Source organism: Dromiciops gliroides, chromosome 1 (assembly GCF_019393635.1).
Source record: "Dromiciops gliroides isolate mDroGli1 chromosome 1, mDroGli1.pri, whole genome shotgun sequence".
NCBI classification, from domain to species: domain Eukaryota; kingdom Metazoa; phylum Chordata; class Mammalia; order Microbiotheria; family Microbiotheriidae; genus Dromiciops; species Dromiciops gliroides.
Genome location: NC_057861.1, coordinates 758,258,959 through 758,286,783, shown reverse-complemented (window position 1 = coordinate 758,286,783; position 27,825 = coordinate 758,258,959). Strand labels below are relative to the sequence as shown.

The 27,825-nt window shown below is 46.6% G+C and overlaps 3 protein-coding genes across 4 annotated transcripts; 2 read left to right on the top strand and 1 right to left on the bottom strand.

Annotated features, from left to right (window-relative positions):
- Nucleotides 1-11,696: 11,696 nt before the first annotated feature.
- MRPL32 (mitochondrial ribosomal protein L32) lies at nt 11,697-15,721 on the bottom strand. The gene is made up of 3 exons (XM_043972699.1): nt 15,473-15,721; nt 13,610-13,791; nt 11,697-12,009 (listed from the first exon to the last, which is right to left on the bottom strand). Exons 1-3 carry the CDS (start codon nt 15,612-15,614, stop codon nt 11,755-11,757), a joined length of 579 nt encoding a protein of 192 aa, XP_043828634.1. The 5' UTR covers nt 15,615-15,721; the 3' UTR covers nt 11,697-11,754.
- Nucleotides 15,722-15,774: 53 nt separating this feature from the next.
- PSMA2 (proteasome 20S subunit alpha 2) lies at nt 15,775-27,313 on the top strand. Its single transcript, XM_043972661.1, has 8 exons — nt 15,775-15,917; nt 22,794-22,870; nt 23,572-23,704; nt 24,223-24,345; nt 24,747-24,828; nt 25,931-26,004; nt 26,856-26,913; nt 27,008-27,313. Exons 1-8 carry the CDS (start codon nt 15,877-15,879, stop codon nt 27,122-27,124), a joined length of 705 nt encoding a protein of 234 aa, XP_043828596.1. The 5' UTR covers nt 15,775-15,876; the 3' UTR covers nt 27,125-27,313.
- LOC122732495 (fibroin heavy chain-like) lies at nt 15,958-18,040 on the top strand. 2 transcript variants are annotated; one of them, XM_043972683.1, is made up of 2 exons: nt 15,958-16,636; nt 17,267-18,040. In XM_043972683.1, exon 1 carries the CDS (start codon nt 15,970-15,972, stop codon nt 16,633-16,635), a length of 666 nt encoding a protein of 221 aa, XP_043828618.1. In that variant the 5' UTR covers nt 15,958-15,969; the 3' UTR covers nt 16,636; nt 17,267-18,040. The 2 variants fall into 2 exon arrangements, with proteins under 2 accessions (XP_043828618.1, XP_043828609.1); XM_043972674.1 differs by having other exon boundaries at nt 17,178-18,040.
- Nucleotides 27,314-27,825: the final 512 nt, after the last annotated feature.

The following is a 27,825-nucleotide window of genomic DNA, read 5'->3' as shown; positions in this document are numbered from 1 at the left end:
AAAAATGACAGGAGATAATATGGACAGATAATCCAAATCCTTCCACTCAACTGGGAAAACAAGGCTAGCAAACAGTTCACGGCATATCTTTGTAGGGGAAAGATGGCCTAGCATTCTATCAATATTCCTCATTTAAATGAATCCCATCCTTCAGACGGGCTCTGGATCATTGGCGGATCGCCACTGTTGCTATTTCCTCTTTGCATCCCTGCAATCACTCAGGGTGATGGATGGCACTGGGGCTAAGTTTTCTCTGTTACACGATAGCTAATAGAAATGAATCACTAATCACTGCCAATATCAATGACTACTAATAGCCATCGCACTGAGGATCCCAGGTAAGATGAAGTCGTCAATACTGTGGTGGTCAGCTATGAACCTGTCTTTGTAGACAGGCCAAAGGGCAATGGTGTTCCTTTTACTTACATTTTTTTTAGTCTGACCGTAATGAAGCAAAGATAGGGTTATGAAAACCCCAAATCACAATTAATTCCTCACAGATATCTCCATCAGTATTTTGAGGGACTTGTAATTATTTTTTGTTTTGAGATTGTGGTGCTCCGTGATTCACTATCAGACGGCAGAACTGGAAGAATATGGGTGTTAGGTAACCTTTGGCTTTGTCTGAGGGAGAAGCGTGGGAGTCATCGAAGGCACAGCAGCATTTTAAATCACAATACTTCCAAGAGGTATTGAGTTGCTTCTCTTTCTTTTTAATCCTGGTCCCAACTTCTTGTCCATCTGCTGATTGTCCAAGACATTCTTACTGCCTTCTATGGAATGGATATCCAACTGCCAATGATCACCTCGACAACTGGCCTGGTTTTTGAGTAATTGTTGCCCTAACTCTTTGAATAGCTGCAAAAAAAATCTTCCTAAGCTTCTGGTCTGCCCAGAGTACTCCTGGCCCTCCCACTCTCCAAACGAAACACAACAAACCCCTAAGAGTTTCCTATTGCTTACTGAATAAAGAACAATCTAGGACAGACCCAAGATAGCGGAAGAGAGAAAACACAACCACCAAATTCTCCCAACATTCCCCTCTAAACGACTTTTAAATAATGCCTCAAATTTAATTCTCGAGCGGCAGATCCCAAAAAAAAGGTTCGGTTGGGACATTTTTCCAGTCCAAGACAATTTAGGTTTGAAGGAGAGGTGTACGACACTGGGGTAGAGCCCTTGTGGCAGCAAAACCAGCTGTGAGCCTTGGAGTTAGCAACCGTAGCAGCAGCAGCTTTGTGAGCTCTCAAGCTTGAGACAGTAAAGTAGGGGAGGGGAGGAGGTTCAGGCAATTTGTCAGAAAGAGATTACAGGGGAATCCTTTGCTAGCACTGGGCACAGGACTGGGTGCTGTTTGTCAACTCCATTGCCTAGTCTCACTTCTGGGTCATAATTACAGAGTGGAGAGGGGCTGCTTGTGGCTGCAAGGAAGCAGGGGCCCTGAGGAGGAATAGTGATATCAGCCGCAAAGGATGAGAAGCCCTCCCTAGGTAAAGACCAAAGAGAAAAACAGGAAAGCAGTGACTACACTTCTCCCTGGATCACACCACCTTGGAAGCACTAAAAGACCCCTAGAACTAGTTTTGAAAACAGCAGCACGAAAAAGTTTGAAGCTTCTGGCATTCTCCCCCATCCCACCCCCACTTTGGGGAACATACCCCAAATTTAACATAAGGTTCAAAGTCGAGACATAGACTGGGAAAATGAGCAAACGACAACAACAACAACAAAAACTTGACCATAAAAAGCTATTGTGGTGACAGGGAAGATCAAGACACAAACTCAGAAGAAGACAACAATGTCAGAACAGCTAAAAGCAAAGCCTCAAATAAAGGTATAAGTTGGACACAAGCCAAAAAAGAATTCCTTGAAGAGCTAGTAAATATTTTAAAATCAAAGAAGAGTGGTAAAGGAAAAAATCGGAAAAGAACATTTAAAAATGTGACAAAATCATGAAAAGACAATTAATAACTTTGTTAAAGAGGAACAAAGAAATTTGAATACAATAATACCTTAAAAACCAGAACTGACCAAATGGTAAAAGTACAAAATTTCACTGATAAGAATAACTCCTTAAAAAGCAAAATTAGCCAAATGGAAAAAAGAGGTATGAAAGTTCACTGAAGAAAATAATTCCTTAAAAATTAGAATTGGCCAAATAGAAGTTAATGACTCCATGAGACATTAAGAAACAATAAAATAAAGGCAAAAGACTGAAAAAAAGAAGAAAATAAGAAATATCTCATTGCAAAATAAAGGAGAGATAATTTAAGAATTATTGGACTTTCTGAAAGCCATGATCAAAGAAAGACCTACACATCGTATTTCAAGAAATTATAAAAGAAAATTCACCAATATTCTAGAATCAGAGGATACAAAAGAAATGTAAAGAAACCACTGATCATTTCCTGAAAGAGATGTTAACATGAAAACACTCAGTAACATTATAGCAAAATTCCAGAGCTCTCCAGTCAAAGGAAAAATACTTCAAAAAGCCAGAAAGAAACCATTTAACTACCAATGAGCCATAATCAGGAAAATAAGAAAATTAGTAGCTACCACATTAAAGGACTGAGGGGCTTGGAATATGATATTTCAGAAGGCAAAGGAAATAGGATTACAACCAAAAATAACCTACCCAGCAAAACTGATTATAAACTTTCAAAGAAAAAAAATGGATATTTGGTGAAACTGAAGACTTTCTAGCATTCCTGATGAAAAGGCCAGAGATGAATAGAAAATCTGACTTTCAAATATAAGACTCAAGAGAACCATAACAAGGTAAACATGAAAGAAAAACCACGAAGCACTCAATAAGATTAAAATGTTTACATTCCTATACGGAAAGATGATATATGTAACTCCTAAGAACTTTAGCATTATAACTGGTCTAATAGAGTACTGGGCCTGAAGTCAGGAAGACTCATCTTTCTAAGTTCAAATCTGGCCTTAGCCCTTTATTAGCTGTGTGACCCTGGGAAAGTCACCTAACCTTGGTTGCCTCAGTTTTCTCATCTGTAAAATGAGCTGGAGAAGGAAACGGCCAACCACTCCACTATCTTTGTCAAGAAAACCCCAAATAAGGTCATGAAGAGTTGGATACAACTGAACAACAACAACACATGGGTAGAAGGCACAGGAATGAATCAGTTATGTTGGGATAATCTAAAATAAATGGATAGGAAAGAGAGAGGGATGAACTGGGAGAAGGGGGAAAGGAGAGGAAAATAGGGAAAATGATCTCATATAAGAGAGGTACACAAGGAAGCACTTATACAGTGGAGAAAAATGGGAGGTGTGTGATTGATGCTTGAACCTCACACTCATTCAAATTGGTTCAGAGGGAAAATATACATACATACACACATACTCACACACATACTCAGTTGGGTATAGTAAGGTATCTTACCCAACAGAGAAGTAGAAGGCTAAGGAGACAAGAGAAAGAGGGAGGGGGATGATCAAAGGGTGGGAACGTTAAGGAAGGCAGTAGTCAGAAGTGAAACAGACTTTTGAAGAGAGACAGAGAAGGATAAAGAGAAAAAAATAGGATGAATGGTAATACACAGTAATCATAACTGTGAATTTTATTGGGATGAACTCACTCATAACATGGAAGTGGATAGCAGAATGGATTAGAAATCAGAATCCAACAATATGCTATTCACAAAGAAACACACGAAGCAAAAAGACACACAGAGTTAAAAATAAAAGAGCAGAATAGATTATGCTTCAGCTGAAGTTAAAAAAGGCAGGGGTAGTGATCATGATCTCAGACAAAACAAAAGCAAAAAAAAAAGACCTAATTAAATGAGATAAGCAGGAAACTACATCTTGCTAAAAGGTATGTAGAAAATGAAGTAACATAAATATTAAACATATATGCACCAAATGGCATAGCATCCAGAGTCTTAAAGGAAAAGTTAAATGAGTTGCAGGAAGAAATAGACAGTAAAACTGTCTCAACTTTCCTTTCTCAGAGCTAAATAAATCTAACCATAAAATAAATAAGAAGTTAAGGAAATGGATATTAGAACATTAGATACAATAGACCCCTGGAAAAAAATTGAATGGGAATAGAAAGGAGTATATCTTTTTTTCCTCAGCTGTACACCTTCACAAAAATTGACCATGTATTAGGGCATAAAAACTTCACAGAAATCTTAAATGTACCCTTTTCAGACTATAATATAGTATAAAATACTTTCAGTAAGGGGCTGAGGATGCATAAAATGAAATAATCTAGTCCCAAAGAATGAGTGGGTTAAAGAACAAATTATAGAAATAACTGATAATTTCATCAGAGATAATGACAATGAGACACCATGTCAAAATTTGTGGGATATGCCCAACGCAGTGCTTAGGGGAAAATGCATGTGTCTAAATGTGTACATCAATAGGAGAGAGAAAGAACAAAGCAGATCAATAAATTGATTGCGGAATTAAAAAAGAACTAGAAAAAGAACAAATTAGAAATTCTCAATTAAACATCAAAATGGAAACTCTGAAATTCAAAAGAGATATTAATAAAATTAACTTTTTAAAATTGAACTAATAAAAATAGGAGCTGGTTTTGCATGGATTTGGGGAAAACAATAAAATAGATAAGTCACTGATTAATTTGATTTTTGAAAAAAGAAAGGAAGAAGTCAAATTACCAGTATCAAAAATGAAAAGGGTGAATGCACTACCAATGAAGACAAAATTAAAGCAATTATTAGAACTTATTTTGGTTATTATTTTGGCCAGTAGAACTGACAATCTAAATTAAATGGATGGATATTTATAAAGATATAAATTTCCCAGATTAACTGAAGAGTAAACAGAAAATTTATATAACCATAATTGAACTCCCTAAGAAAAAAAATCCCCAAGATCAGATAAATTTACAAGTGAATTCTACCAAATATTTAGGGAACAATTAATACCAATGCTATGTAAATTATTTGAAAAAATAAGTAAATAAGGAGTTCTACCAAGTTCCTTTTACGGCACAAATGTGGTCTTGATACCTTAAGCCAAGGAAAGCAGAAACAGAGAAAGAAAACTACAGGCCAATTTTCCTAATGAATATTCATTTAAAAATTCAAGTAGATTACTAGTAAGTAATAAAATATATTCCAGCAATACATCACAAAGATCATATACTATGACCAGGTGGGATTTATACCAAGAAGGCAGGGCTGGTTCAATATTAGGAAAACTATCGGCATAATTGACCTTATTAATAATAAAAACAACAGAAATCATATGATCTCGATAGACACAGGAAAGACTTTTGACATAATATTATACTCATTTCTATTAAAAAACACAAGAAAGCATAGAAATAAATGGAGCTTTCCTTAAAATGATACATAGTATCTACCTAAAACCAAGAGCAAGCATCATCTGTAATTGGGATAAACTAGAAGCCTTCCCACAAATCTCAGGGATGAAGCAAAGGTGCACATTACTAACGCTATTATTCAATATAATACTGGCTATAGCAAAAAGACAGGAAGATATTGAAGGGATAAAAATAGACAACGAGGAAACAATTACCGCTCCCTGCAGACGATATGACTAAATCAACCATGATGGAGTCAACTAGAAAACTATTTGAAACAATCAACAACTTTAGCAAAGGTGCAGGAGATAAAATAGACCCACATAAATCATCAGCATTTCTATGTATGACCAACACAATCTAGCAAAAAGAGATTTAAAAAAAAGAAAAGAAATACTGGGGAGTTTTCCTGCCAGGGCAAACTTAGGCACTATAAGATCACAATCACAAAACACTTTTCACACGAATAAAGACATCCAAACAACTGAAGAAATATTTGTTGCTCATAGGTAAGCCAAGCCAATATAATTTTTAAAAAATCACAAAAAAAGAATATTAAAAATTTTACATGTAATTGGAAAAAATAAAACCTCAAAAACAATGAAGGAAGGAGGGAAGGAAAGAAGACTGAAATTTTAAAAAAAGGAGGGAAGGAAGAGAGAGGGAGGAAGAAGACAAAGAAAGAAAAAAGCAAGAAAAGCTATCATTTTACCAAAGGTTGTATGCTATAAGCAGGAGAAAATGTATATAGTAATAATACCATTGTACAATGATCAACTATGAATGATTTAGCTATTCCTAGCAATGCAAATGATCCAAGACAATTCCAAATGTCTCATGAGGAAAAATATTATTCATATCCAGAGAAAGGACTGATGGAATCTGAAGGCAGATCAAAGCATATTCCTTTCACTTTATGTGTGTGTGTGTGTGTGTGTGTGTTTTTCTTTTGGTCTGTTTCTTCTTTCACAACATGACTATTATGTAAATGTTTTACATGACTGCCCATATAGAACCTATATTAAAGTGCTTACCATCTAAGGGAGGGGGAGGTGAAAGAGGGAGGGAGGACATTTGGAACTCACATTTTTTAATGAATGTTAAAATTTGTCTTTATATGTAATTAGAAAAGATAAGAGTATAATTTTTTTTAAGTTGTATGCTATCTTAGGAGGCTATCAACAATGTATCTCCATTGAGTTAACTTTACTAAACTATTCTAACTTGACGTTCTTTCATCTATTTTCTCATAGAGACAGCTCTTCTACAGCCAAAAGATGAAAATCTCGTGGGCCCATTATATGGAGAGACTTATCTTGATAATTTTGATTTTCAAAGGCATTCCTCTCCTTAGAGGGTTGAACTCCAGTTGACCCAGTTATGACAAACCTTAAGAACAAAAGGCAAGAACAAAAGGTAATGTGGCCAGCTCTTACATAATCTTCCACTTATCCCTTTTATAAACACACTTGATGTTGGAATAGGTAAAAATTTTTAGCCATACATTCATGATGAAGTGAGGCACTATGAAATAATGCTCACTTTTGAATCCTAGCCGGCAGTTATCGCACGCAGAAAACGATGATGACAATGATGAGGGTGGTGTCTTCCTGAACAACCCCACAGAGCACCTTGGGAGCTGCCACTGAGCACTCACTCCATGGAGCAGCGAGCATTTCATTAAGTGTCTCCTGAGTGCGAGACCCTGTGCAGGACACTGGGGTCTTCAAGGCTAAGAAGTAGCCAATCAGTCTTCTGTTCTTCCTTTCCAGCTTCTCTCCTTGAGAGAATGGGTCTGTTCTTATGATTGTTTCTTTCATGGGCTTCTTTGGCCTCCATCCCCTGGAAGCCAGCCGCACACAGTCGGAATTTATGCCAGGATCCTAAGAACCCAGCTAACCCCTTTCTTGTCTCCCAATGTTTAGTTCTGTACATAAAGGTTCAGCTCTGTGTCATCCAAGCAGAGAAGAGTGGACTAGAGTGAAAAAGGCTATTTCTGACTGTTGATTTTGGAATTATAACTTTATTTTGCTTTCTGGATCTCATTATCAAAGAAAATGGCTGTTTGGCATAAAAAAGTCCCAGTGGAGAATGGAAATCAAATTCAATGTGAAAGCTGCAGGTATGAAATGGGCATTTTGTATAGGTCTCTACTTTTAATCTCTTTTCATGAGCTAGAAACTCATTGCCCCATTTCTTTCCGGTGCAATCATGGAGCTGGCATCCAGAAAACCATGAGCCAGGTGAAGCGTGACATTTGGAAGCTGAATGCAGACACATTGCAGACAATGGGAGAAGGAATCTGTTTTCAAACTCGAGAACAGAGCTGCCAGCCCCATCCGTGGGCTTGCCAAACGAAGGCACCAATGTGGACCTCCATAAATGTTTGTTCCTTAGCTCCAGTTCAATCCAACCGACACCTGGTCCACATCCAGGATCTGCCACTCATGATACCCAGGAGCCCCTGGCTAGGCGGGTTCTTCTGTAAACTGGTGGGCTGGACTGGTGCTTTCTACACGCCAGGCAGGCTCTGTGTTATGCAGGTGCCATCCCACTCTAATTTCTGGTTTTCGGATTCCTATATCCAAAGTAGTGTGATAGGCCTCAGAGAGAGAAAGATTAAAATACAAACAGAAGGAACCGTCCCCTTCTACCAGGGAATGTGTGGACAGGGAAGTATGATGCCAGGTGGAGTCTGCCAAGTATCAGAGGAATACCTCTTTGGGGTGCTTGGGTTGAGCCTCTCTGAAGCAGAATGAAGTGGGAGCCCTCTGTGGGCATGAGGAATGGTCTTGTGCGAATGCACAGAAGTCTGAGGGGGCAACTGTCCAGCTCAGGGGATGGGTCACGGTCTAGTCTGGCTAGGACGTCGAGCGGGCAATGGGATGGATGTGCCTGAAGGAGATGGATAAGGCTAGAGGAGTAGGAGTTTTGCAGGGCCCTAACTGCTAGGCTATGGGTTTGTATTTTATCCAAAGGTAAAAGGGAGCCATGAAAGGCTTTCCCCACTTTTGGTAGGGGAGGCACACTGGTCAGGGCATTAATGAAGGACGTACTGAAGAACAGGGACAGGGGAAGCACCTGGGAAGCTAACAGTGTGCAGCGTGCGGGAAGAGAAGGGGGTGAGGAGGTGAGCGAGGAGGCAAGCTAACAGGCTGGGGGAGGGGAAGTGTCAGAGGAGACTCCGGAGTCCTGAGCCTGGCTGACACCACGGCCAGGGAGGGCACCAGTGGAAATCGGGAAGCTGGGAGCGTCGGGAGGAGTCCAAGCTCTGGACACGTTAGCAGGAGGCATGGGGGGACATGCTGGTGACCCAAGTGGACAGGAGACTAAAGCTCAGGAAGAACAGGTCACGCGACTTGTCTGAACAGGACTCATTCTTTGCTAAGGACAACATGACAGAGAGAAAGCACCTGCTCGTTGCCCTTAGTTGGAAACTCCTTGAAAGTGAGAACAATGTTCAGGCTTCATGTTGCAGGATGCCTGGTAAGGCCCAGATCTCTTCACCAGCGGGATCCTGGGCCGCCTTTGTCAAGTTGCTGCAACATTTGAGCTCCTGGGCTGGGCCCTGGGGACGTTTCTTTACCCACTCTGATCCTTTCTGGATTCTCAGGCCCTGAGCTGGGAGGGCCTTTAGCAATGCTCCCTCCTACCCCTGTCCTAGGAGGGCAGAGGACAGTGGATGGGCTGGTGGACACGTCTGGAACCCTGGATGGAACCGTCTGCCCCCGTGGGCTGAGTGCTCAAGGAGCTACATGAGAAGCCTCCGTTCTTACCATGGGACAGTGGCTCCATTGCAAAACACCATGTGGGAGGAAGCCACAGTGTGCCCCCTCGAGTTTCCCCACTGGCGACCCTAGTATGATCCCTCTAGGGCTCAGCTGCCCAGCCTCCAATCATGGGGGTCACAGGGGTTTCCCCAACTCCTTTCAGATGGAAGTGGCTCTTGCTGTCAGAACATTTTGCCTGCCCACTGGCTATTTCCCCCATAGCTTCTGATCAGGGAAGGCAGACAAACACAGTGTGTCTATCTCTCGCCCATGAGAGCCTGCAGACAACCAGCAGGCCTCCTGGATGACCCTCCCCAGCTCTTTCCACTAACCCTCGTCTGGCACGGACTCATGCCACCGGCCCCCCCCCCCCCGGCCCTTTTTAATTTTTGCCGGGCAATGAGGGTCAAGTGACTTGCCCAGAGTCACACAGCTAGTAAGTATCAAGTGTCTGAGGCCAGATTTGAATTCAGGTCCTCCTGACTCCAAGGCCGGTGCTTTATCTACTGTGCCACCTAGCTGCCCCCTACCCTGCCCCTTTTTCCTTGTCTTTTCCAAACGTGGTGCCCCGATCTGTCTTCCAGATCTGACCTGACCAAGGACCTGGAAAGGGAGGCTCCCTTACTGTACTGGAAGCCAGCATTGCCACTTTGGGCTGCCCATGTTGGCTCACAGAGTCTGTGGCCTTCTCAAGCTGCCCTTCTTGGAATGACTGGCACACAGTGAGTGCTTAATAAATGCCTTCCCTCAGCTAGCACTTGATCAGGTTTTTGTCCCTTTGTCTCTACTTCATTTCCTGTCATGATTTGCTCCAGCCCAACCTGCCAGCTTGAGATCTTCCGGATCTCGACAGCTTCTCTCCCCAACCTCTACCTTCATGCCTCCTTCATGCCTTTGTAGGGTCCTGGGTGGCCCAGTGGTAGCTCTGAACCCAGCCTGTCTCACCTCCTGGCTGTGTGACCCTGGGCAAATCACTTTGCTGTCCTTCCTTAGCTTATCCACCTGTGAGATGGGGGTGGTAACAGCCCCTATTTAGCACAGCTCTTGTAAAGCTAGAAAAGCACTTGGCAAACCTTCCAAAGCACTGTGTAATTAGACATGAACTATTATTGATCCGTCCAATCACGCTGCCAATCCTCCAGGCCACGCCTCAGCACATTCTCCAAAGAATACACAACACTCCATTTATCAAACGCTGAAATCCAAATAAAGCCTTTCCATATATAGTATTCCCCCTCTCCTATACCAGGCAGTGGAAGTAGAATGAAGTCCATGAGTCCAAGGACTTGGGTTCAAATCCCACCTGACCCAACACGCACAACCTACATGACCTCCCTAAAATCTCCAAACCCATTTCCTTAAGTGTAATATAAGGGAGTGCCCTCGGCCCATGGCTCAAAAGCCAGACAGATATTTCCTCTTTGGCAGATGTTATTCTGCCCTCAGTGACATTGCACATATTTTTTCTTTTTTTTTTTTTGCAGGCAATGGGGATTAAGTGACTTGCCCAGGGTCACACAGCTAGTAAGTGTCAAGTGTCTGAGGCTGGCTTTGAACTCAGGTCCTCCTGAATCCAGGGCCGGTGCTTTAACCACTTCGCCATCTAGCTGCCCCTGCAGATATTTTTTAAGGGAGGCATGACTTGATGAAATCCCAGTGACTATCCCGGGACAGGTTTCAAGTTTCAGAGGCTGAGGTTCTCCTTTTCTGCTCTAGAAGCTGAACTAGGGTGGGGGCCTGGAAGCCGTGGACAGGACCCTCATTAAGAAGTCACAAGCACACTGCTAATCCACACAGCTGCAGGGTCAATATCTTCAGATTATCTACTTGGATGAAGATACAGGCTTCAGCATGTAAAAGCAGCTGAAGCTCCATAAGAGAATTCTTTTTTTTTTTAGATGAGGCAATTGGGGTTAAGTGACTTGCCCAGGGTCACAAGCTAGTAAGTGTCAAGTGTCCGAGGCTGGACTTGAACTCAGGTCCTCCTGACTCCAGGGCCGGAGCTCTATCCACTGCGCCACCTAGCTGCCCCTCACATTAATTTTGAAATCACATAAGTCACAGTCAGTCAAATAGCCATTTCCCCCAAAGACATCGGACACTGGTGAATGTCAGCCTTCCTGATGTCAGGTCATGGGTTTGGCGCTTGGACCAAAGTCTAGTTCATATCAGAAGCAGATTCCAGGGCCAAGATGTCACAGTCACAAGTCTGGAAGAACCTCAGAAGTTATTGAGCCGGGGGCAGCTAGGTGGCGCAGTGGATAAAGCACCAGCCCTGGATTCAGGAGGACCTGAGTTCAAATACAGCCTCAGACACTTGACACTTACTAGCTGTGTGACCCTGGGCAAGTCACACTTAGCCCTCATTGCCCTGCAAACAAAACAAAACAGACCAAACAAAAAAAGAAGTGACTGAGCCCAAGTCCTCCCTCTTACAGAAGAAGAAACTGGGGTGCAGAGAAGTTGGGTCACCTGGGGTGGGTTGAAACCTGGGCTTTCCTGACTTCCAGCCCAATGCCCTACCCACTAGGCCATGCTGCCTCTTGAGAGCATCTCCCTGGAATCCCGCATAGAAGAAGGAGAAAGAAACAAAAGAGTTTGAGTTTCCAGAGTCCTGTTTAATGTGCAATGATCCTCTCTGAACACACCTGAGCATCAATTCCTAATGAACCAGGAGGGGCGCTTCCGGTCTCGCTCGATGATTCTCTTGCCTTGATCTTCTACTGATGGAGCTTCGCCTTGGTATAATACCACAGTCTCAACAGTGGGGGCCTTAAAGGGCCCCCCTTCTTGCTTCCCCATCTGCCTCCTGATTTCCGCAGTCTCGCTGCGGACTTTCTGGTAGCAATAACCGCAAAGGACATGCTTTTGTTTCAGATGGCCACATTCAGGGCACACATCTATATTGTTCTAAAAAAGAGAAACCCAAACAAACCAGAGAGAGATGGTTAAAAGTTTGCACTTTAAGAAATGAGCCATGCCCTAACACACACAAGTTCTGGGAGCAGAAGTATACAGAGCCTGTCAAAGTCTAAACAAAGGAAATTATGGGAATTGGGAGCTCCAAACACTTCCCCAAACTCCCTTGCTCACACTACTGCCTGTGAAGCAGACAGTGTCATTTTTGAGCACAAACCAGAGAGAGAACATTTGGCCTCGCATATGATTTGTCTCCCTTACTATCTACATAGCGCACAGCTAGTCACCTCGCTTTTATTAAGAGCCCTACTGTGTGGCAGACAGTGCACTAAGTGCCAGAGGTACAAAGGCAGGAAAAATCCAGGTTTTATACTTGAGAGCTACTTGCCTTCTGGGGGAGACAACACTGAGCACACAAGACACAGACAGAGCACTTGGGGAAGGCCCAACAAAGGACCACCAAAGGCTTCTTGTAGAAGGTGGGGCCAAAGCTGTGATCTGAAGGATGCTAAGGAAGCTGGGAGGGGAGATGAGGAGGGAGGCGTGGGGCTGGGGCTGGGGCTGGGGCTGGGAGGACCACGGGACGAGCAGGGTCTGCCTCTGCTCTCCTCCCTGCTCTGGCTCAGGAACATGAGATATACGCCAAGCTGATGACGTCATGGCGCTGGGAGGCAGACAGTCTGTGAAGAATTCTGTGGCTGGGGCGACGAGGGGAGAAAAAGGAGATGCCCAGCAGCTTGGGGAGGCAGGGGCTGAGGCTGGCTCCGGCCCACTCTGCTGTCACAGGAAAGTACAGCCCTGTTGGGCAGGACCCTGTGCCCTGCTGTGGTGATGAACAAAATCACAGAAGGGTGGAGACCTCAGGGGCCATCTTGTCCACATGCATGGCCGGCCCAAGAGCAGCCCTGTGGGAAGTCTTGGGTTTGAGTGCCTCGGGAGCCTACTAAGGATGGCCGACAAGTGAGTGCCTGTGGACAGAGGCTTGGAAGTCACAGTTCCCCAGCACAGGGAGGAAACCCTGCTGTGGGGCATCAACCACATTTAGAATCAGGTCTGGGAGCCAAACATCAATGAGCTGGGGGAATGTGGGGGGGGAGAGGAGAGGGGGAGCCAGGAGACCCATCCACAAGTGTCTGAAGGAACAGCCCAGGGAACATGGACTCCCACTTGTTGTTCTCCTTGGCCCAAGATGCCAATGGCAGAGAAATGGTCACCAGGAGGTAGGTGTAGACTCCTGTCCGCCGCCTCCCCCCCCCCCCCCCCCCCGGGTCACATAACCCTCTGCCACACAAGAGGTGGCTCAGGCCGGGTGGCTGCCCTCCAACTCTGCAGTGAGCATTTGTAGGCACTCTATTTTGTCTTTCATGCTTGCAAAGCATTATGGAGGCTTTCCAAACAAATGCGGCTCTTTCACGGCCAATTTTCAACATCTGACATGCTCAGATGAAAGTATCGTCTACCAGACTTGCTGCGCTCCTCCATCTTACTCGTGGTAACCAATTTCGGGGACCCACCTTCACAGACTGCACAGTGTTAGCATAACTCTTTTCAGGCTGGGACAGGGAACAACATAAACTTTGTCATTTTTTACCTTGACTTTAACTAGCTTCTGGATGTTCCTTCTCCTACATCGATTCACTTCGATTGAACGCCTGTTCTTAGGCACTGCCATCCAAAGGATGCCGTCTAAAAAGCTGGCAGCCTCGGTCCCGGTGCTGGCATCTGTCGTCGGCTGCAGGAGAGCAGCTGGGCCCTGAACCGCCAAGGCCGGTCCTGGAAAGTCAAGCACAGGAAGGTCCCGATATGGGCTTGGTTCCCGATGCCCGCCAGTCTGTCTCCAGCTCAACGCTGGACCAAAGCTGAGCCAAGTTCCAGCTGGAAATGGGCAGGAATCTGCCGTCAGGTCTGCACCAGAAGGAAAGTGAAGGCCAAAAGCAGGCAAGCCCTGTCCATTAAACTCCTCTAAGGGACCCAACTGGGCCATGAAGAGACAAGGAGGAGGAACCGAGGCAGGGCAGCCCATCTCAAGCAATGCGACGGCCTGCAAACCCTCACCCATCTCCACGGTCTTGGAATAATCACAATGACAAATAACCGGAGGCTCATGTGGGGGCCATATGATGGGTCCAGGATGATGTGGCACCAAGTGGCCTGGGCAGGGTTCTAGTCTGAACTGGTGGCACATCAGTGAGATCCCAGACCCACCCAAGTATGAGTATCTGGACCAGGGGCCCCACCCACACCACTTGGTCCATTCTGAGTGGATCTACAGTCAGGGAAGTGCTTTTATCTTACTGAGATTGAGGACAGTCCACCTGCCTCCATTAACTGGCCTCAGAGAAAACAATATGAGGTGAGACTCTGTAAGGAGCTCCGAAGAAACACTGCTTTAGCCGGACTCTGAGGCCGGGCCCCAGGACACAAAGACCGGATGGAAAAGCAGCCCCTGCCCGGCAGCAGGCACTAGGATGGGTAAGGGAGGGACCACCCCAGCACATGTGCACTTGCTTCAGGGAGCAAGTGCTGGAGCCTGGCGGCCAACAGGGTAAGGGGCTGCGAAGTGTGTGTGTGTGTGGGGGGGGGGGGGGCTCATCCACAGAGCCAGAGCAGGGGGAGGGGGGGTTGTAGTGGTCCTGGTTCCTGGTGATCCCCAAAGGGATGGGGGGGGGGCATAGGAAAAGCAGAATCAGGCCCCAGGACAGGCAGTGGAGGAAGGTGGTTCCCATGGGGACTGTTCGCGTACGAAGAGGGGCAGCTGCGGGGGGATCCCCCGGCTCTCCTCCTGAGCGCCCCGGCCCCTTCCCGCCGGGTAAAAACTGGCCGGGGTCAGGGTCGGGAAGAGGCCGCCTTGAGCGAGGGCTGATCCACCATTCAAGGCTCCGCCGGTCAGAGGCACCGGGGAGACCCAGGCATCTTCCTGGCTATCAAACGCCCATCCCTCGCCCTAAGAGATGCTGGGGGGTAGGGGGGGTCTTGTCCCCCCACCCCCAATTTCGGCCAGACCGGGCCGAAGCCTCCAAATGCCGCAGCCAATGACCTTCCTTGGGTCGAAGGTCAGGAACGGGGAGAAAGTGACGAGGAGGGGCCTCTACAGGCCTGACCTAAACGTAGCTGACAGCAGGGAGGACTCTGGGCAGGGGCCTCAGTGTCCTCTTCTGTCAACCGGGAGTCACTAGGCCCAAAGGACTTCCCCCGATGGGGGCCGGGGCGGGCAGGGACCAAGGGTCAGCAGTCCACGTGTTCTCGCAGCCTGCTCACTACGCCGCGGAGGAGTCTGGGAAGAAGGTCAGGCGCATGCCCCGTCCACTCGCCCCTGCACCTCCCTCACAACCCCCCCCACCCCCTTCGCTTTTGTGCATGCGTGGTGTCCACTCGATTCTGCGTCGCGCGCCCCCGCCCCGTGCGACGAGGGCGTGCCCGGCCCCGCCTCCCCGATTTCCCCCCCAGGACCTACCCCAAGAAGGGCCCGGGAAGCCGGCAAAAAGGTCCGAGGGAAGCGCCTTCTGCACCCGGGCCCTGCAGTCCCGTAGCAGGCGCGTGGCAGCCGCCGGCCACGAAGGCAGGGTTATCCGCAGGCACGCCAAAGTCAGGGCCATGGCCGCCGCGAGAAAGGAGGGAAGAGGGAGCGCGCCGGACAGCGGCGGAGACCTGGCTTCCGGCCGGAGGGTCTGCGCGCGGGGACTTGGGAAGGTGAGGCCCCTTTACCCCCGCCTACCCTCCCGGTGGACTACAAGTCCCGGCGTGCCGCGCGACCGCTACTAAGATCACCAATGAGGAGCCGGCGCGCGGGCGGAAGCGGGGCCGGGCCGGGGCGTCGTGCGCAGGCGCAGCGCCTCGGTCCGGCTACAACGGGGGAAGATGGCGGAGCGTGGCTACAGCTTCTCGCTGACCACCTTCAGGTAGGGGCGGCCGAGCCGGCCAAGCCGGTGAGGGCCGGAGACGGCTGGCCTGATGGCGGCCGGGCACCAGGGGCGCGGGGCTGCCTGGGGAGCCGGAGCTGGGCCCGGAGCCGGGATCTGGACTGGGACCGGCGCGGGGGCGGCCGTGCCGAGTCACCGTGAGACCGGCCAGGCCCGGGTCCCGAGAGCGCCGGCGCCGGGGCCGGGATCCCGGGATGGGGCCGGAGGCGGCGGCTGGCCCGGCTCGGGAGACCTCGAGGGCAACGCTTTCGCTTTCCCTTCCAAGGCCGCCGGCGTCCCCAGGACCCACACCTGGGCCCCCCCCCCTCGGGAGCCGGGTGCGAATCCTGCCGGGCCTGTTTCCTCCTCCAAGCAGCGATGGTTCCGAGAGCTTGTATGGGGCATCCTCCCGTGGGGTGCCTGCGTGCGGGGGGGAGGGCTGGGATCGAGGCGGCCAAAGGAGCTCGGGCCCCGTCCTGGGAGCCTTTACGTAGTGCCTACTGTGTGCCCGGCACTTGGTAAGCGTTGTACAGAGGCTGCCCGTCGGAGCCTCGCAGCAGGTCCGGGCGCTGTCACCCGCGTTCAGCATGAGGACACGGAGGCAGACAGGCGTCACGCAGCTAGCGAGTGTGGGGATCCGGATTCGAACTCAGGACTTCCTGCCTCCAGGCCCTGCGCCCTATCCGCTCTGCCACCAAAGTGTTTTTGCAGACTTTAAGGTGCTCCAGAAATGCTGGCTGTTAGTGTCGTTAACCGGGATTCGTGGGGGTCTGGGAACTTGGAAGGGGGAATGGTTGCATTTCTGTTGCAACAAAATTGATCTTTTTTTGGTCTTAGGTATTTTATGCTTTTAAAAATATTGTTCTGAGAAGGGGTCCATGACCTTCACCAGGCAGCCCTAAGGGGTCTGTGATGCAGAAATGTTTAGGAAGGCCTGATCCAGTCCTGCCCTTTCCTTTTTAGATGAAAAAACAGCACAAAGCCTAGTGCCTGACGTAGTAAACATTTAGCTAGGAGAAATGATTGGCTAAAGGTCATGCGGGCAGTGGATCAGGGCTCGGGTCCTTTGGATCCATTCCAGAAAAGTAATAGTTATGTCTAGGGAAAGTACAGTTAAGATTTGAGTTATAAAAGTTTATTTAACACCCACCTTTTTTTCTTATTAAAAGTATTTTATTTTTTCCAATTACATGTCAAGACAATTTTCAACGTTCATTTTTTATACATGTGCAATTCATGTAAAACATTTTTCCACATTAGTTATGTTGGGAAGGAGAAACAGAACAAAAGGGGAAAAAAAACATCCCCCCAAAAGAAAGTGAAAGTAGTCTGCTTCTGTCTTCATTCAGACTCCATCAGTTCTTTCTTTGGATCACCCGACTTAAGAACATCTTATTGGGTAAGATAAAGCATACCTCCACCAAACATGTCTGAGTCATCCCACTTATACAACCTTTTCATGATCCATAGTCTTGTATTAAGTTCTCATGACTATATTCCAGTCACTGTGCTAGACCCTGGGGGTACCAGCTCAGAAGTTAAATAGATCTCCCTCTTCAGGTGTAGAGACTAGGTGGTCCTGCCTAAGATTATTAAAGAATAGAAAGTAAAAAGAGGGTAATTTTTAAGGTGAGGCGCCTGAGAGGACCAGGAAGAGCCTCATGTGTTTGAGCTGTGCTTTGAAAGAAAATTGGGATTCCAAGAGACAGGTGAGGAGGGAGCGAACTCCAGGTGTGGTGTAATAATGCAGAGATGGGGAAATGGAGTGCAGGGTGTTAGGAACAGCACAAAGGCCAATTGGGCTGAACCACAGAAGAATAATATTTAAGATGGAAAAGGTTGGGACCAGGCAGTGAAGGACTTTGTCAGACAGAGCTTTGTATAAGAACCCCATTAGATGCTTAAACATTGAGGACCCCAAAGAGTTTTTGCTTATTATGTGAATTATATCTATGGATATTTATCCTATTTAACATAGGCATTCAGTATATTAGAAATTTTAAAATACTAAGTAATGATAAACTAGTAGATAGAATGATGGTTCTGGAGTCAGGAAGACTCATCTTTCTGAATTCAAATCTGGCCTCAGACACTTATTAGCTGTGTGACCCTGGACAAGTCACTTCACCCCATTTCCTTCAGTTTCCTCATCTGTAAAATGAGCTGGAGAGGGAAATGGTAAACCACTGCAGTATCTTTGCCAAGAAAACCTCAAATGGGGTCACAGAGAGTCAGATGCAACCTAACAACAAATTTAAACTAATGATATTTTATAATTCCCCCTCCACCCAAAAGTCAGAAGAGTGGCATTGTTTTAAATCTCCTTAACATCTAGCTTAATAGAAGATAGAATGATTCTCATATTTGCCTTTGTATTTAGTTAGTTTTGATATGTTGTTTTAGTTGAGTATATGACAAAAATCTAGCCTCACCCAGATAGATAGTTGGAAAAGGAAGTATTTTAATAGGCAAATAGCATATTAGAATTATTATGAAGATGGTTTGGAACTCAGGGACCTCCAGGGGCCACTTTGAGAATAGCTGTTATAAGGGATAGCCAGTGGGTTTGATTGAGTAGGAGATTGACATGATTAGACCCGTACTTTAGGAGAATCATTTCATCCACTATGTGGAGAATGGATTGGGGTGGGGATCACTAATTGTTATAAAGTATAATGGAGATACCTTTATAACCTGGACTAGGTTGTGGGTAAGACTAGATCCTGGCTTCTTAAACTGTGGGTTGTGACCCCATATACAGTTATGGAACTGAATGGGGAGCTCATGAAAAATTTGGCAACAATAAAAGGTTATCTACACCCATTTTATATGTCTGTATACCTGGGGTCATGTAAAAATTTCTCAGGCAAAGAGCGGTGGAGAGTCGGAAAAGTTTAAGAAGCCCTGGACTAAGTGATCTTTGAGGTTCCTTCCAGCTCCCAAATTTTGTGATTTAGAGAGAGTTTTCTAATGAAGGCATCGCAGCCGTCCCAGCAAGAGCTGAGGAGGCCCTTGAGAGACAGTGGTGGCTGTGAATGGACTGTGGCAGCTAGAGATCATTTGGCATGTGATTTCGAAGTCAGGGGTGACAGCTGGGTTGAGAACCTGTGTCAATTGAAGGGTGACAGTATCTCTGACGGTGAGCGAGTCTGTCAGGGCCTACACTATACTAAGGACTGGTGATACAAAAAGGCAGACCCAGTTCTTATCTTCAAGGCACTCACAGTCAAGTGGGGGAGACAACAAGCAAGTACATCTGCATAAACAGGATAAATAGGGAGCTGGCAAAGGCTGAGATGAGATTTTAGTGGGCACTGGAAGGAAGCCGGGGAGGCACAGAGCACACCAAAGATGTCGCTGGTGAGGAATAAGGAGAGGTTGGAGAGGGCTCTGAATGCCGAGCACAGCACCTTGTGTTTGCTTCTGGGGGCCATAGGCAGCCCCTGGGGAGAGGGGCTGGCATGGTCAGACCTTGGATTTAGGAAAATCTCTTTGGTGGCCAATGGAGAAAGAATAGGAATGGGGGAGGTGGAGTAGGCAAGCCCACCAAGCAGGCTGCAGCCATGACCCAGGTGTGAGGTGATGAGGACGAAGATATGGGTCAGGTTCAGAGAAGAGAAGGGGGCTCCCTTGGGAGATGCTCCAAAGGGGAACTTGGCATGCCTTGGCAATAGATGGGAGGTGAGTTAGTTATGGGTGTGGAGGGAAGTGAGGAACCAAGGGTGACAACTGGGCTTCGAGCCTGGGGGCTGGGAGGATGGTGGTGGAAGATAACATCAGAGTCATTAGGTGGTGGTTAAAGATGGTGAGATCAGTTTTGGACACAGTTTAAGATGTCTCCTGGACACCCAGTTCAAGATTTCTGAAAAGCAGGTGGAGATGTGAGATTGGGCAGGATGGGTAGACTTGAGACTCATCGGCTTAGAGATGGTCATTAAATCCCTGGGAGCTGAGGAGATCACCAAGTGAAGTGAGGAGGGACACCCAAGGTTGGAGGACGGGATCCGAAGGAGCATCCATCCAGAGAGACAAAGGAGGAGTCAGGGAGAAAGAGACCCAGGAGAGACCACCTTGAAAACCTAGACAGTCTTAGGGATGTTCAGAAGACCAGGGGGGTTGAAGGAAGAGATAATGAATTCTGTTCTGGACAGGCTGAATTGGAGATGGCCATAGGCCATCTCTTTGCAAATATCCAGTCATCTGTTGGTGCTGGGAACTGGAACTTATCAGGGAGGCTTAAGTGTGCTTTTGTAGATCTGGAAGTCTTGTATATCGGGATGATTCCGTGGGAGCTGATTAAATCACTGAGGAGAGTATAGAGAGGAAACAGAAGAGGTCCCAGGGCAAGATCTTGGGTTATAGTCCCAGTTGAAAGGCAGCACTTGGATGGTTGGAGGGAGAATAAGGAAAGGCAGTTACAAGAAAATCCCCAAAGTGTACTCTGTCGGGGTCTCGGGTTCAATTAATCATTGACACATCAGCATCACGTTACCTGTGTAACTGTGTGCACTTTATTATTCAGGATAGCCCAGTATTTGTAGCAAAAAAACACAAAGAAATCTCTGCAAGAATAATTCTAAGAGAATAAGAGTGATTTTCCAACTTTTCAGCCTTGACACGTCAGAACTTGTTCTAGGTCTAGGCAGAACAAAGTTTGCACAGCTGGGTCTTTGGACCCCGAGAGGCCGGCCAAGCATTGTCTCTGGAATCTCTTGCTGCCTCAGTGACCACGGCCCCAGCATGGGGAGGGGGAACTCAGTCAGAGGGGCAACAGAGAGCCCCCTGGGTTCTCCAGCATGCCCAGCCGTGTCAAATGCTGCAGAATCCAAGGAAAAGGAATTCGATGGGGCAGCAGATTTGGCAGAGATCATTGATACCATTGCAAAAAACATTTTTAGTTGGAAGATAAGGTTGGAACCTGTGGTGCAGGGAATTGGGAGGTGATTGCATCAGAGGAGAGGATGTAGAGGCAGCTTTTTGTCTGAGAGAGGGAGGAGAGTTCTAGGAAGGCTGCTTGAGGGGGTGCTACCATCCCCTCAAGTCAAGTGAGGCTTTGTTTGTGTGAGGATTGGGGGACAGGCCTGCTTGTAGAAGGCAGCCGGGATGGACCAGAATCTCTGGGAGAGAGGAGGTTTAGAGGGAGACTAACATCATCTCCCTGGATCCCAGTGACCCAAACAAGATAGTCAGGGTAATAATTAGTCCTGTTTTTGTAGGTGCAGAAGCCAGCACAGTGAAGGGAAAGGGCTCAGTGCTCATGGGTGCCTGAGTGAGAAGGACCGGTGTCAGGAGCAGGGCCCAGGGGCTCCTGACGGGTTCCCCAAGGGGGACAGCTCCGCCAAACACACACACACACACACACACACACACCAGACAAATATACTTTGGACAGATGAATGTCAGAGAGATCTATTTGACTAGTTTTCTCTGCCATCTATATGAACAGTTCAGTTAAGCTCATTGATTCAGCATGTGCTCTGTACAGAGCACTGATTATACAAAGACAGTAAGGGAAGCTTAAGGGGGGAGTGAGGAGGAAGGGAGTAACTACTGGGCAGGATCCAGTGGAGGAGGTGTATGAACTTTGCTGTGAGGTTTAGTGAACAGTGCACATTTATTGGGGGCATCTCTGGGCAAGGCACTCCATAGAAATTGTTGCATAGGTGGTAGGTTGAACACTACATTGTAATCAGTTCCATGGATATCTTGTCAGCTTCCCCTCTAGTGGGATTTAATTAAAATTGCTTAGGACCTAGAAACAAAAGAGCTTCTCTGTGGTGAATGCCTTTTCCTGGGTGTTTTAGTAGTGAAGTTTCCTGTCAGGAGTTGTAAGTAATTGCTATTGGATTGAAAGCAAGATGTGTACATATTTCCATTATTGACTTTAGTAGAACAGTGCAATCATTTCCCTCTCTAAAGTTGGAAGGATTCTTTTAAGTACATCTGTGAATTCCATCTTATAAACCTTAGAAGTAGTTTTTGTTTTCAAATTATTAAATTAGTTGCTGTGGTGATTTCTAAAAATGAAAAGTTACCTCTGTCAGGTGAGAGATGATTTAAAAATCACTCCTTTTGTAAGGGTCCACAGCTGTAAGCACTACGCTGAACAGAGGTTGTTTACAATGTAACTTACAAGGTTAGTTATGGATACATTTTTGTATGCCACAGCAGTTGTGTTGGTAATGAAATGCTTTCTTAGGCACATGTGGTAACTTTGTAAAAATAAGTCATTTGTAGCTTGGCTTGGTGTTCTTAGACCTGTGGTCCCCAGAGAAGATGTGCCCTGTGACTTGATTTTTGCAGAGGTTTGCAGTGAATCAGATGTACCCAAGTGTGTTGGGTAGGGCTTGAAAAGGCAGGGAGGGAGGGGTGTCACAGGGAACTCCAAGGAAGGATAGGGCCAAGCAGAACTCTAGCTTTTGATGGCAGGTCCCACACAAGATAGTGTTTTACTCTGATCAGGTGTTATGTAGAAAAGAAGAGAATGGGCAGCTAGGTGTCGAAGTGAATAAAGCACTAACCCTGGATTCAGGAGGACCCGAGTTCAAATTCGGCCTCAGTCCCTTGACACTTACTAGCTGTGTGACCCTGGGCAAGTCACTTAACCCTCACTGCCCCGAAAAAGGGGGAAAAAAGAAGAAAAGAAAAGGATGTTGCTCATTTACTGAGAAGAATAATGAGACCTTACAAGCATTTTGCATATCTGTCTTTTGAATAACCTCATAGTAATGTTCTGAAGAACCCATCTGTTTTAAGCAGGAACATGATAGTAAAACAACTTTGTCTGTCTCATGGAGTTCACACAATGGAATGAACCCTCTTAATGGCTCAAACACTGCAAACCTTTGAGCCCCTCACGTCTCTTTTTCCTCCTAGTCCTTCTGGGAAGCTTGTTCAGATTGAGTATGCCTTGGCCGCTGTAGCTGGAGGAGCCCCTTCCGTTGGAATCAAAGGTAATGGAGGTTGGGCCATTCTCATGACTTCAAAGTTACTTTGACTCAAGCTTCATTTCAGGTGCTCCTCGTATTGGTGTAATTAGAGGTGTTTTAAAACTTGGAGCAGCTACTTTCTGGGGGAGATGGTGTTTTGCTTATGTTGATCCTCACAGGAATGTGAATCTGAGTTAGATTCATCAGTTATCGTACTCAGCTCCAGGCAACGTAGTCTTTGCTATCTTTTCATTTCCGTTCTGAGACCCCTGGAATGCTTTCTATCATTTCTTTTTTTAACCTTATACTTCAGTGGTTTTTCCTGTGAGTTGGTAGTTTGATGACATACAGCAGTGGATGGAATCATGCATTTTACCAAGAGCATTTGCCTTGTATTTTAATGACTGTAGTTGGCCTTGAAATTTCATTTTAATGGAATACTAAGTTTTTATAAAAAGGCAGAATGCCAGAACTATTGTAAATAGTGTGAATTTCCAGTGAATATTCAGGCTTGAGTTGTGATGGGAAATGGTTTTATTCCTCAGCTCAGAAAGGTAACTTTGAGTGTGGAAGCCCAACAGAAGAGTTCACAGAATGTGGGTAACGAGAAAATACGGTGACCCAAGGGAGGGGCCTTGAGGGATGAGAAAGTTCTGTTGGGTGGCCTTCATGCATAAGGAGCAGGGTCTCTGAACAGCTGAGCATTGAGGAATGTTTTCTTTCAGCTGCCAACGGTGTGGTCCTGGCAACGGAGAAAAAGCAGAAATCTATCCTCTACGATGAAAGAAGTGTCCACAAGGTGGAGCCAATCACCAAGCACATCGGCCTGGTCTACAGTGGCATGGGCCCTGACTACAGGTCTGGGGTGGGAGTGGGAGCTGGTGGTGGGGACTGAGCATCTGTGACACAGGCAGGCTGTACCATTTTTGTTACCCCTTTAACCGGAAAGCTTTGTGGAAAGGTGGCTTGTGGTGAAAGGCAGACAAGATTGGCAAAGTCGGGGCCCACGGAAGGCTCACTGACACGCTTGTCCAGTTTACTCTCCACTCCTGCCTCCTCCCTTCTCAGGGTTAGGAGAGGAGGGCTTGGTGATCCCTTGGCATGCTGTGTATCCTGTGGGGAGGGGCCAGCAGTGAATCAGACTTGCTGTTGGAATTCCAGATGTCTTAAGGCCACATCTGGCAGAACTAGGAAAGAGATCCTAAATGATCCCAACATCGAATCACTTGGAAACCTCCCATCTTTACAGTAGAGATGGGAACTAGACCTGGGTGGTCACCAGCCTGGAAACTCCTGCAAAGGGAATTCCTGAGACTAAAGCAGACCAGCGGCCCCATGCCACCTAGGCTGATGTTCTTTCTCTTCCCCCTTGCCAGAGTGCTGGTTCACCGAGCCCGGAAGCTGGCTCAGCAGTACTACCTGGTGTACCATGAGCCCATCCCTACAGCGCAGCTGGTGCAGAGGGTGGCTTCTGTGATGCAAGAGTATACACAGTCAGGGTAAGTGCCCTGTGTCAAGGCAGCCTTGTCCAAAGGACATGTTCTGTTTGGCTAATGGGAGCAGTCATTGTAGAGGCTCTTAACTTTGTTAATGAAGTGTCACAAAAGTTCCAGTTAGGGAAAACACAGATTTCTTTTCTTTGCTAATTCTGGGTACATTTTGCTGGGTGGGAGCGCCTAACGATGCAGGGAGTTCTCTGCCCATCATCTGTAGACAGCTTCTAGTGTCCCTCCAAAACACAGGTTTATTTGCACAGACGTGTCATTTCTAAAAACTCTCTCTGAGGCTGACAAGTCTCTTTGTCTTTAGCGTCCTTGTGGGATCACTTTCGTTGACATTTCCCCCATGACAGATCAGTGTTTGAACCAAACACTGAATTTTGCCTTTTTCCTTTCTGCAGTGGCGTACGTCCGTTTGGAGTATCACTGCTCATTTGTGGTTGGAACGAGGGCCGACCGTACTTATTCCAATCTGATCCGTCTGTGAGTATGACTGTTGAAGCCTCCGTTAAAGTAGAGTCTTTAGGAGATCTCAGCTCGTACGGTGCTTCTGATGATGACATCCATCGATGACTCAGCATACTATTTATTATCATTTAGTGGTTACAAATAATATTTATTATAAATTCTTATTCTTGTGTTTTCCTTTGTAGCATTCGCGTTGTGGGGACCAAAACTTAGTGTCTTCTGTGTGTTTTCTGATTTTAGCTACTTTGATGTAATTGGAGGTGGCTAAAATGCTTCTTATCACCTTAGGAAACATTGTAAGGAGGTCTCTGGGGCTTACGAGTAGTGACCTCTACCTCCTGGGCTGGTCTTAAGCCCTCTGCTGCTGCTGCTGTCCCACTAGACACTCTTCCAGGGCTTAGTCTAGTAGGATTTGTGCACATCTGAATAAGCAGGAAGAAGCAGAACCAAGTAATAGCTTCCAAATCTTGGGCATAAACCTAGCCTCCATTTAAGCCATTCTGACCCATAAAATGACCACTTGTGTCATTGTATGCAGCTCTTTGCTGCTGTGTCTCCCCCACTGCCACACACACACACACACACACACACACACACACACACACACCCCAAGAGCAGGGATGGATGTTCATCATCTACTCTGGATTTAGAAGAATGGCTATTATTGATTCATCTGGGGTGGGTGAGTCACCATGATTTTTTTTTTTAGTAAGGCAATTGGGGTTAAGTGACTTGCCCAGGGTCACACAGCCTCAGGAAATTGGCATCTTGTTCCTTTAGAATTGAATTGGGCCTGAAAAGACCTTAAAGGGGCTAGGGGAAGTACAGAGATATAGTGAAGTGGTGTGGCCGGGGTCACAGGGCTATTAAGTGTTGGAGGCAGGATCTGAACCCAGGCCTTCCTGCCTCGAAGGCCAGTGCCCAGCCTGCTGCCTCTTTCAGGCCTTCATTCCTCCCCTTCTGTGTTACAGAAAAGGGCGATCTTTCTTGTTTTTTTTCTGTAATTGTGGGCTTTCTGCCACTCTTTGTGTTTTGTGAGTTGTGTTTCTAAGGCTTCTTTTTATGTAAATTTAAATTCCTTTATATACTTGTGTTTTTTACTCCCCTTTCTGACCAGGGCGCTTACTTTGCTTGGAAAGCTACAGCAATGGGCAAGAATTATGTGAATGGGAAAACTTTCCTCGAGAAAAGGTGGGTGTGCTGTCTCCTGGGGCCCTTCAGAGTTCTTTAACTTTTCGGAGTCATGTGCCTAGAACTGGCCTTACATTCTGGAACGACTTCCCTACCATCTTCTCCCTGATTTGTTCCCCCCCACCCCACTGTGCCTGGATTCTCCCAACAGCCCTTCCCTGGGGGTTTGAGCCTCTTATCATCTCCATTTTAGAGATTACACTTTACAAAAACTAAGGCAGGTGATGTTGAAGTGACCTGCCCAAGGTCACACAGCTAGTAAGTGTCTGAGACCAGATTTGAACTTGCATCTTCCTGGCTGCTGGCCCTATGCTCTATCCACTCCATGACCATTATATTTGTCTCTTTAACCCTTGGGTTACATGTGTGTCCAATTTATTTACATTGCAGAGAAACGTATGGGTGTTGTTGTGAAACTTTAATTAATGGCACAAATAATACAGACTATTCCATTCAGTTATTCTTCACCATTTTTGTCTTCGATTCAGAAAAAACCAACATAATTATTTTCAGTCAAAGTTCATTCACTTTAAAGTAAATTTGGCAAAGTCAGATATTTTCCATCTGAAATTTCCTTGTTTTATAATATAGTTTTATTTGTTGCTTAGATTAAAATGTTGATTACAAGACTTTTTTCATTTGAAACTTGCTTGGGGCCAATTTTTCGCGCTAGCAAATGTCAACACGGGTCAGAAATGACTTTGGCAGGGTTAGCACGGCACCAAAACAGCCCAGTGTTGTTCTGATGTGAATTAGAAACATTTCTTACCAAAGTGCACCCCAGAATTTGTTTTCAATGAAGACTTTAAGGTGGCCGCCACAGCAAAGCGCTTTCCTTTTCTTAAATTTAGATACAATGAAGAGCTGGAGCTAGAGGATGCCATCCACACGGCCATCTTAACATTAAAGGTTGGTCAGGTCTGTGGCCGGGGAGGTGGTGCCCAGTGATTTCATGATCATTGTAGGCCTTACACGGTGGCTCGTTTACTTTTAAATCCCACAGGAAAGTTTTGAAGGGCAGATGACGGAAGACAACATAGAAGTTGGCATCTGCAACGAGGCGGGTTTTAGGAGGCTCACCCCCACTGAAGTCAAGGATTACTTGGCGGCCATAGCGTGATATTCCAATGACTGAATCATCTGAAGTTTCAATTGATTTACTGATCTGAAATGTTTCCAAATGTTTTGCTTTTTCTGGTTTTTGCATACTTATTTCTACATAGTTAAATGGACTGAAGTTTTTAAAAATGATGTAAGAATTAGGTGTAAATCCTAATAAACTACTCGATCCAGCTGGTTGGGAACTTCACCTGCTCAGTGTTTGAGGAAACAGAGAATGGCCCCGGCCCCTTCTGACCTCCCACCTCTTTTGCTATAGAGGAGCCAGCCCTTTCCCCTTTATGACACCTTGTGAGGATCGGGGTCTGTCATGAGGACTGTGGGGGGGGGTTGGCTTCAGGTCAGGGTGTGGCTCAACCATTTTTCAGGAATGAGGAGACATGATTCAGCAGGACAGGACTGAGGGCGGGCAGCTGGGGACAGGCCCGGGGGGAGGAGAGCCAGCCACCACGCAGAGTGGGCAAGCTTTCCCATGGCCCACGGAGGGTAGTGCCAAGGCAGGGTAGAGCTGGGCATGAACCCTGCTGCTCTGCCTGCAGCCAGGCAGTGCCAGCGAGAGGCTCCTGCCCTGTGGAGGGGAGCCAGATGGGGTAACTGAGCTGGGGGCCCCGAGGGCCCAGCGGAGTCTAGGAAGGAGCCTCTGGCTCCGGCGCTGACCAGGGGCGGGAGTGCGCATGCGCGCCTACCCGGGGCAGAAAGCAT

Coding starts and splice junctions, on each gene's coding strand:
- MRPL32 (XM_043972699.1), bottom strand. CDS start 15,614: ATGGCCCTGACTTTGGCGTGCCTGCGGATAACCCTGCCTTCGTGGCCG. Junction 13,792..15,472: donor CTTCCCGGGCCCTTCTTGGG/GTAGGTCCTGGG, acceptor TTGACTTTCCAG/GACCGGCCTTGGCGGTTCAG. Junction 12,010..13,609: donor AGAAGCTAGTTAAAGTCAAG/GTAAAAAATGAC, acceptor TCTCTTTTTTAG/AACAATATAGATGTGTGCCC.
- PSMA2 (XM_043972661.1), top strand. CDS start 15,877: ATGGCGGAGCGTGGCTACAGCTTCTCGCTGACCACCTTCAG. Junction 22,871..23,571: donor CCCTTCCGTTGGAATCAAAG/GTAATGGAGGTT, acceptor GTTTTCTTTCAG/CTGCCAACGGTGTGGTCCTG. Junction 26,005..26,855: donor AAAACTTTCCTCGAGAAAAG/GTGGGTGTGCTG, acceptor TCTTAAATTTAG/ATACAATGAAGAGCTGGAGC.
- LOC122732495 (XM_043972683.1), top strand. CDS start 15,970: ATGGCGGCCGGGCACCAGGGGCGCGGGGCTGCCTGGGGAGCCGGAGCT.